The sequence below is a fragment of the Marmota flaviventris genome, chromosome 15, assembly GCF_047511675.1.
Source record: "Marmota flaviventris isolate mMarFla1 chromosome 15, mMarFla1.hap1, whole genome shotgun sequence".
Taxonomy (NCBI): Eukaryota; Metazoa; Chordata; class Mammalia; order Rodentia; family Sciuridae; genus Marmota; species Marmota flaviventris.
Window position 1 is genome coordinate 26530342 of NC_092512.1, and position 10675 is coordinate 26541016.

A 10675-nucleotide genomic window follows, 5' to 3' on the forward strand; every position below is an offset into this window, starting at 1 on the left:
CTTAGATGAAATCTCAGTGTAGTTTTGATTTGCATGTAACATATATAATTTTAAAAAGCAAATTATTTGGTTTTCTGGATACTCCTTCCCAAAGTAGGCCTTAGTACAAGTTACCTATTCTTTACAGAATTCCCTTCTCATGATTATTGCAAAAGTTCAGGACATGAAGGATTAAATTTTACCTCTTAGAGACTTATTTTCTAATTACCTGTTCTAAAGTGGCTCCTACTTATATTTTATCACATCAATCATTTTTCTTTGCATCATAACAATTCTCATAACAACCTGTTTTTCTTGTTTTGTTTCATTTTAAATTTATCCATTTTTCTCTAACTACATTATAAAAGCTATGAGAGTAATAGCTTTATCTACTGTCTAAATAATGCTCTATACCCAGTGCCTAGAATGAATACCCAGCAGATAATAGATGCTCTGTAATATTTGATGAGTAAATGAGGAAATGGTAATGAGATTTAAATCCATCATGATAATTTATTTTATTATGCAAAATTTATAATATTAAGTTTGTATTTCATAAGAAAATGTAGAGTGGTCATAATATGATTTATTATATGATTTACACTGGTGCTATACATAAATATTTATTGTATGTAAATCATAAAAGCCATTCAGGATTTAAAAGGCTAAGTAAGTTGTTGAGTTTGATTTATTATGATTTTTTAAATTAATACTTTCAAATGATATTATCCACCAACAATGAAAACTCAAATACATTATGTTTGAGTCCTACTCTGCTGTTTCTGAAAGAAAGTTAACACAATTAATTGATGCTTTCATCAACAGGACTGCACCCAAAACACAGTACACAGGCTGCTCAGTTCATGAAAACAACAATGGCCAAGCAGCTTTTGAAAACCCCATGTATGACACCAATGCCAAATCAGTGGAGGGGAAGGCGGTACGATTCGATCCCAACTTGAACACGGTTTGCACAATGGTATAACGTGGCAACTCTTGGCCTTCTTCAGAATCTTGGAAATCGACACACAAAACAGTGCACATTTAGTTCACTGCTAAACAAAGCACACTTTTCAGGACTTGCTGGGTCACCTTTTCCTGAGGAATGATACAGAAGAGTGTTTTTTCATAAACTGGATCATAATTCTTCTTCATGTTTACCATGGAGAGTTTTACAGAAATTTCAGCTGCACTCTGAGAGTGCTTACTCACAGTTTATTTGCTTTTTTTAAAAAGGAGATTATTCTAAAACATAAACTTATTTGCATATATTGGAGGAGCATCCACTATCAGTATTTCTGTGCTTTATAAACTATATTAGAGGGACTGGGTTACAAAAAAAAAAGATATAGGGTAGAAAATAAGAGCTATACTTACAAGAGTCAATAGATCACTGACTTAACTGTCATGAGCTCCATCACACCCGTAAGTCTGTACTGCATACCACAATATCCACTTCTCATTCCTGTTAATGGAGGCATTGTTTTCCTTATCTTCATGGTTATTTAAGATTGAGTCATGCCTTTAAATGTTTATGAGCTAATTTATGGCACAGGAGAGATCAGGTTGTCCACAGGGATTTGACCATTTTTTGTTCTTTGATATCATATTGCTATTGTTCTTTGAGACTGGTGGTCATAGGTTTTTGCAGATGGCAAGTTCCTTGTGCTACCTTCTCAATTTCCTTTTTATGGAATAACGAGTTTTATTCAGTGAGCCATGGGGTAGTGTCTTCAGTGTTTTTTCGTCAAGAAACCATTTTGACTGACAAAAATTACCTATGAAGATGATTATTTTGTAGTTATTGGAGATTTCAAACTTATTCCCATTTTCTACCAACCTTTCCAATGTTTTTGAAAGACCAAATAGCATCCACTAATAATCTCTTGTATTTAATTTATGGTATGTCTGCATATCCTTCCAGTCAAGCCTTTAAATATAGCATTTTGACACTTTTAAATTTCTAACAAAGAGTTAGAAATATACTTTTTTTTTTTTAGCCCCTTAGCATAAGATTGAAGGAAAAGTCAATCTTTCAAATCATCAATATAAATTTGTTTCCTTAACTTGTGGATTTATCAAATTTTCACATATTTTGAAAATTTCTATGCCCTTATTCTTTAAAAAGCAGGTTTCAGATACAATAGGTTTCTTTCATTGTCAGATTGAGATACGTCATTGTAAGTTATTGGTGGCTCATATACAGACTATATCATATAGCAATGCCAGCATTTTTATTTATTAGTTCATTGTCTTCCTTTTTAGCATGTTTAACTTCATTGAATAAAATTGTGTACCCAGTGTGAACTCTCTGTTGTCCCTTTCAAATATGGACTACTCTGTGAATGGTCTCAACTTTCTGTATCATGAGACAGAGTGCCTAAGAGAAACCATTGCACCTGGGAGCCCTGCTTGGATCTATCTCTACATTTAGTGAATTTCTTGTAAACCACTTTGAGATACATTGTTTTGGAAATTCATACAATTTTCTCAACATTGTACTCTACTGACAGGATGCGGTTTTAAATTTTATTCCATCAGTTATTTATTCTTGTTTATTCAAATGACTGCAATAACAATGATTCATTCACTAATGTTAAGGTTAATACATTTAAGATCTTGTTTAAACAATGTTTCTTCTGCAACTGGCTACTCCTCTTATATTAATGCATACACTTTTGTAAAGAAGTATATTTTTATGAAAAAAAACTTTGTAAAAGTATGATGTAAATTTTCAGTGCAATGTAAACAAAATAAAAATGGATAATTGCTTTTGTAAAATGTGTTTTCTTTTCAAAATTATCTGCAACTGGTCTGATAGCAAATGGAATGGACAACACACATTTATTTGGTGTTTTTAAAAGTTCCCAAATTACATATTACATGTATTTAGTTAATAACCTAATAATAAAATATAGGCATATTTATTCTTTGTATTCCATAATTGCTCAAATATGACACTCAGAGGTGAATAGATTCCCAGTAAATATATTAGTACTGGTACTGAGCAAGGCTTATGGCTAGTGACAAGAGGAAACCAATACTTTTTGACAACAGGTTTATGAAAGCGAAGAGCTTTATTGAAGGCTTACCAAGAAGGAGAAAGGGGCATACTTGAATACATCTCCTCATGGTGGTGAGGTAATTTATGGGCAGGAAGAGGGAAAGGCAGCTTATTGATGAATGACAAGAAATAATTGTTTTAGAGTTCTTTTGCTTCTGTAGGTGGGGTGAGGGGGGAATCCCATACTCCTTTTTCAGAGGGAGTTATTCTGTTCTGTGCTGAGCATTTTGAGCTCCTGATGTCAAAAGGTCTTGGGTTAGCAGGCTGCTTCTGTGCATGCTCAACTTAGAAAAACAGGATTTTACCTGGTTTCTGGTGGATTCTAGAGGTTTCCTGCAAAACAACCTCAAAGAACTCTGTTACTTGCCAAATTTAGATTTTATTTCTGTACCATAGACATCACCTTAGAATTTTCCTCAAATGTAACTACTTTAACAATGCTATCTACATTTAGACAGATCTGATAATTTCTAATATTCTGTTATATACTTCCACAAAAGGATACTTCTGTTTAGCATACTTAATAGATCTGAACTCAATAATAGCTACATTAAACTCATACTAAAAACATTTTTACAGGATATAGCTTTTCCACATATAAATGCAACATGTAAACATCTATACTTGGGAAAGTGATTGTTTCTATAAATTATTATTAAATAATTATATTATTTAATAATAATTTATAAATTATTATTTAATAAATTATTATTAAGTTCAATTTTATTAGGCAAAAGACAGTCTATATATTTCTGAACCTCAAACTCCAGTTGTTAACAACTTTCTGTTTATGACACTTTCAATTTGATGTAACTGTAACCACTTTGCCAACTTTTAACTATTCACCTTTCACTCATGATGCCTTCTATATTTTAATTTACTCTACTTTGTCTTTGTTTTTATTTTACTTTGCTTTTCCCCTTCTATTCAATTCTGATACTTTTAAAATTTTTCCTTCTTTTACATGTCTTCTGCTTTATTAACCTTCTATTATTTGTCTTTTTGTTATTTTTTACTCCTTCTTCCTTAGCCTTCTAAAAAGGTAGCAGCAATTTTAGAGGCAGTGATTTTAAAAAGCTTTAAGAGCCTCATTGCTTGTCTCATACACTTAAGAATTTTAGATATGTAAGTTCTATCCAAATCTCCCAGTATTGGAGTTTGATGAGTGCTTATGGAAATAGACTAAAGGGCAAGATTTATTTTACTCTGTTGTTCACTTACAAGTGAGAGAAAAAAAAAAGATATAGACTAAAAAAGTCAATAAACAATTGGTTAATACTCCTTTTAAAGGAAAATGAGAATGTATAGCCTGTCAAAGATTTAATCTGTTAATATCTATAAATTTAAAATAGGCATAGTTGATGTATGATAAAAAATCTGTTCTATAAAATTATAGAAGCATATGAGACTGAGAAATAATTTAGAATGGGTAGTTAATGTTGGCTGAAAGAAATATTGATTTGCTCTTTTTTGTGTGAGGATCATTGGAGGTAAGAGAATATTGATCTGAGAAGATATACTTGTTGTAAAATCTGAGAAATATCTTTCTGTCATCAACTTGGTGAGCTTGGTGTTCTAAAATAACTTATTAGCGAATTTAGAAGTCACTGGGGAATAGAAATGGAATTTGGATTTCATTCTTCAGTATCCAACAAGAAAGCTAGTGAACACCTGCCAAGATAACTTTCCAGCTTTAATAAGTCCCCATGTGTAATAATTTTATTACTCTTGAAAAAGAAGTATATTTTGTACATTCAAATTCATAACTATAAATTGTATTGCAAAACATAAAATAAGAAATCTGTGTTTAAATTTTCATAAGATTCAAACTTGTTTGTAACTCTTAGCATACCTATGAAAACAGGGATGAATTTTTGTGCTTTAGCAGGACAAATGAGATATAGAGATGTAGAGAAAACTATTAAATCATCTTATATTGTATAAGCTGAAGGGAACCCAGTGCCTTCCTTCTCAGTAAGTGTTATGTATTTTTTTCCCATATCCTTGACTATATATTTTGTATCTCCAGAAGGAACTGATTAGAATGAGATATGTTACCCGGAGAATATTATTTGACACCACTGCAATCCCAATAAACAAAACACTTAGCTATAAAAGAAAAAGTTAATAGAGAATGCCAGGTCTTCTTTGAAGTCTATGTCTTGCTCAGGATGATGTTTTGAAGTGTATGAAATGAAATCACAAAGGAAATTGATCATTACAAAAGTTATAAAATATTTTAAAAATATTCTAGTATATATATATATATATATATATATATATATACACACACACATTTATTTATATATCTATGGATATATATATATATATATATATATATATATATATATATATATATATGGATATATCCACTAATATATGTACATTTCTCTACTGAAAGTTTAGACAGTGGAACTCATGGTTTCAGTAATTATGAGGAGTAGTGATAGTAAGCAATATTTCAAGATATTCAGAAAATTTAAAATAACTTAAAATGTGTGATTCTTTTTATAAAAAATGGCTATTTAAAATTTATAAATATTCACAGATTAAATCTTTGACAGGCTATACATTCTCATTTTCTTTTAAAGAGAATATTAACCAATTGTTTATTAACTTTTTTAGTCTATCTTTTTTCTCTCACTTGTGAGTGAACAACAAAGTAAAATAAATTTTGCTCTTTAGTCTAGTTCCCTAATCACACATCATTTTTATGAAAAAAATATCAGTTTTTTTCCTGATACCAGGGATTGAATTCAGGGGGTGCTTAACCACTGGGTCACATCCCAGCCCTTTTTATATTTTGTTTAGAGACAGCATCTTGCTGAGTTACTTAGGGCCTCACTAAGTTGCTGAGGCTGGCTTTGAACTTGTGATCTTCCTGTATCAGCCTCCCAAGCCACTGGGATTACATTTTTGTGCCACCACACCTGGCAGATTATTTTGAAATAACTAAAATTTACCTATCATCTCTCTCTCTTCTCTCCCTCCTTTCCTCTCTTTGTTTTCTCTTTCTCTGAAATATATACCAATACAAATACAAATATCTTGAAATAAAGAATAAGATGTAAATAGATATGATTATAATGAGTGTGACTTATTTTTTCTTTTGCCACAGTGTATACATTTTAATTTTATTACACCAATAGTTTTAAATTTTTTTAAAAGTATGAAATTTAAAATATACAGTTACTCTGATGATGACTTTGGAAGAATATTCAGCCTGAGAAGTGACAGATAAGAGGCTGAGTTTAGGAGATTCAGGATAATAGTTCAGGTTAAAAAAAAATCAAAATTGTTTTAAAATGTTTTAATACTTTTTAAACTAAAATACTCTAAGACTAAAGGAGAAATGTGTATACACAGTACATTCTATGAATAATGTGAAGAATTAAAAAAATTGAATACATCGAGTAGATGATTTTTGATAAACATCTCTTTTGTTGTTTGCATTACACCAGAGTTGCCCAGAATAAGAATATTGGCCTAAATGGTATTTTTAAGCCAAACTTTCTCAAAAATTATGACTAAAGTACTGAGGAATATCTGAGTCAATATTTTTGCTTATGCTATATACAGTTTAGAAAATAAATATTTTCCCATGTAACATAATAATAGATGTTTTACTTTACAGAACATTTTTTAAAATTTCAGAATATATCTAACTACCTAACAAGAAATTGGCTTTTTTATTATTACTCTTTGAGCCTTTGAGAATTAGTGAATTTCTTTTTTTTTAAAGCAATTGCACTATCCAACTTAACTTTTTTATGTTACATTTTCTGTTACTGAGATATTGTAAATATTTTTACCATGAATAGTGTCATGTAACTAATCACGAGACATCATTATCAAGTGACACTTTAGAATATCCTTTAGCAATGTAACAAAGTACAAAGTATATTATTTTCTTAAGTAATAATGCCTAGTTTAAAAATAGGCACCTGCAAACATTAATCCAACTACTACAATTCACTGTGTGTGTCACAGGACACACCTATTGACATCTGTTCTGGCAAATTTCCATTAGATTTCAGATCATCCTTCTTTCACCACACAATAACTCACAAACATCAACTTTTCTGAGATATAATTCCTATAACACACTTGCCAGTCTCTCTCAGTGTAAGGTACCATATTATTGTAGTATTTAGGCATATCTTAACCACCTGACATGCGCAAAACTCTGCTGCTATTTTTATTAGTTTTTTTTTTTCTTCTGTGTGACGACATTTTTGAGTGTTATGCCCTCAACTCCATTTTTTTCTACCAAACCTTGTGGTTGATTTCTGCTTGGCACTGTTATTTTTAATACCACTAATGCCACTTTAAAGTAAAACTTCTTGTAATTAAGTGGTTCCATTTTAATGCACTTTCATGTTTCAAACATTTGGGAAAAAAAGATATAAGGAAAAGTCTTCCTTTTCTTCTGGTCCTCATAGGCATAATTCCCGTGAACCTCAGTTCTGTTAGCTTGCTGTTAATTCTTTGTAGAGACAGCTTTGTGTATAGAGAAAGCAATATTACCTCTCCAATTTTTACAAATGTCAGCAAATTCTACACACCTTTCTGCACCTCATGTTTTCTCATTTAAAAACATCTTAAAGTATTATCAAAATATTATCAAAGTGCAGGAAGCTTTCTCATATTGGATGCACACTGTGCAGTGTGGCATAATTCATATAAACAGTTCTCCAACAATGGGCATTTATATTGATATTCCATCTCAGCTGCAATAATACTGAAATAAATAACTTGTACTTTGTTATTTTTGTGCATATGCCAAAATACCTAGAGGTTAAATTACTAGAACAGGAGTTGTTGGGTCAAAAGTTGTGAAATATTTGTAATTTTGATGGTGCAGAATCTCCCTACAAATGCTTGTGACATTTCAATCTCCCACCAGTAGTAAATGATACTGGTTGTTTCCCCACAGCTTTTAATATTTATCATTTTCCAATACGCTTTTCACTATGCAAATTTAGATAAACAGTACTTCTTCCCTACTTCAAGTTATATTCAGTGTAATGGTATTCATCTATGCCATCATTTTTGATGTTATGTTCCACAATATACCACTATCTATCAAAATGCTCAACAGATGTTTTATGAAAGGAAAAGTTATGTGGTAAAAATAGTTTTGAAAACATGGGAAAGATAGGTTTTCCCCAGGATTACTCAGAACATTTAACCAATAAGTGTGACATTGGAATACTGAAGATGAGAATAAAGTGAGAATAAAAATAATAATCTGTTTTCTATGTAGCAGTCAGAGAGAGATTTAAAATCATGTGTTTGTTTCTAAAAATGTGTGACCAGAAAGCATCTATTAGCATTATACAAACTGCATTTCTTGCAATAATTTAGGGAAAAAAGAGATCTGTGTCACATTTGGCATGTTGGAAAGATACATATTTGTGGTTATAAATTTTTTTGATGTTAGCATCTAATTGGGCATCTAATTCTCATGCTCTGGATTGTATTTCTCATCTAACACAACTGTTTGATCTTTACCTTATATTAAATATGTCAGTGTCACTATGTATCAGCCCAGTGTCACTGAAGAAATTGGGTTTACTACTTACTGCAGTGAGGGAGAGTGCATACCATGGGCAACCATGGAGCACATCAGTGGAAGAATATTAGAAATGGATGTATAGAATTTAGGATTGTGTTAGATGATTTGGGAATCATCTTCTAAAGAAGTGGATATTTTGTCTGGATTGGAAGCTGAGGTAATGCTTGAATATTTTTTATAAATGATCAGGAGAGATGAAGCACTAGATAAGATTGGTAAGGAAGCTAACAGATACATGTATTAGTTAAAACAAGCGAAAATTTGGTCATCTTGTGTCTTGGACAATGGTAATGTTTTGTTTTTATTCAGACATATATTTTGAGTAGTCTTCTTTTGTTTAGATTCATTATAATCGCCTAATAATTATGGTCCATGAAATTGTTCATGTTCATTTTGAGAACATCAAGGCCTGGCTTCAGGCCAAGCTGACTTGTAATAGAGGTTTATATTAGGATGGATGGTTCCTGGATGTCAGAGGCCACGTTTCCCTTTCTCAGGTGTGCTCTACTTTGGCCTCAATGCTAATATTAGTTGTACCAAATATAAGCTAAAAAAATAATGCAACCTATTTACTTCTTCCCTTAGCTTTAATTAGGGCAATACATTAATTCAGCTGTATGATTTTTCAGAAATATTATCAAATGAAATATCATATTAAAAGATAATGGTGACAGATGATTATCTTACTATACTGATTTCTGGTGACTATATTCATGCATAATTAATTAAAATAGATTTTTAGAAAAGAAATATATCTTATAAATCACAAATGAACATTTTAAAAAAGATTTAAATAGTATATATAGATATCAGTTTCAGAGCATGAGAATTAGTAGTTGCAAACTGTGTGTAGTGGTTGAAATATCTAGATAATAAGTAGTATTTTATTAGAGATAGTGGAATTTTTCTTATGTTATTAGCATTCCTTTTCAGTGGTTTAAAATATAGTTAAAATTCCAATAATTTATATTCACCTAAAACTCAACATATCAAACTAGAGAGTTACCAAACGTTTTGTGACATCATTGCAATGATTTACACCCAAGCTACTAGGTTATCATGACATTAATATGGATTTCAACCTCAACAACTCCTTCACCTTCACTCCCCATAGCCAGCATATGGCAATGTGATATTAATTTTACCTATGGATCATTTCTTGAATCCACCCATTCTTCTCCCCTTGCTAAACCTCAGATCAAAAGTAACATTGTCTTTCTCTTGGAAGATTTGGTGTGGCAGCATCCCAAGGGTACTTGTACACATTTAGTTCTGTCTTTTTCTAATCTGTTCTATGTAGCAGTCAGAGAGAGATTTAAAATCATGTGTTTGTCATGTGATGAGTGCTTTAATGTCTGTTCAAGGTACTAATGAAACAGAAGAAGTGATTAACCTTATTGAATAAGGCTGATTCTGAAATAAAATGATTTGAGTTGATTCATGAAGGATGAATAAGAGGTAGGATGATATTAATGAAGAAGGGCAGAAAAGGGGAGATTCCAGCCTGAGTAGCACTACATGTGTATAATACAGAAATACAGTGATGCTGAAATGAACAGCTGCCATAATCCTGAAGCATTTGGAGGAAAGATAAAAGAAAAGAATAGGAAATTTGGACAGTAGAAGATCAAGAAAATGCCAGTATGCTTTACTATGGAGGCTCACCCCTCATTTCCTGTATTACATTGAAAACCAATGAATATTTTAAAGAACTAGAAACAGCATTAAATTTTTGTTTATCGAAAAACAATCACTCTAGCAACGGAGAAAGATAACATTAAGTGAGATGAATTTCGAGGTAAAAATTCCAGATTGAGAGACATTCTAGTATCTTAACAAGGTCTATAAGGACCCTGGTATAAAGGGGGTTGGCTATCTTCAGGAGGAGGTGTGCACGGGGCTGATGTGAAGGAGATGGTCTGAGAATAATGTGGTGAAGACTGAATGTGAATTGTGATGAAAAAGACAATGGATCTGAGTCTAAATGGACCCCCCAATTCTTTGGAGAGGAGAGTATGGTTGATAACTGGTGACATAGAACAAAAGAAAGTATA

General features: G+C 31.5%; 1 protein-coding gene across 3 annotated transcripts in view; it reads left to right on the plus strand.

Annotated features, from left to right (window-relative positions):
* The window catches only part of Csmd3 (CUB and Sushi multiple domains 3), a 1133871-nt gene extending 1132907 nt beyond the window's left edge, over positions 1-964 (plus strand). For all 3 annotated transcript variants that reach the window (XM_027947308.2, XM_027947313.2, XM_027947317.2), the window contains one exon: positions 805-964. In XM_027947308.2, coding sequence (XP_027803109.2) covers positions 805-964 — 160 coding nt within the window. The remainder of the gene's footprint in view (positions 1-804) is intronic.
* The last annotated feature ends 9711 nt before the right edge of the window (positions 965-10675 follow it).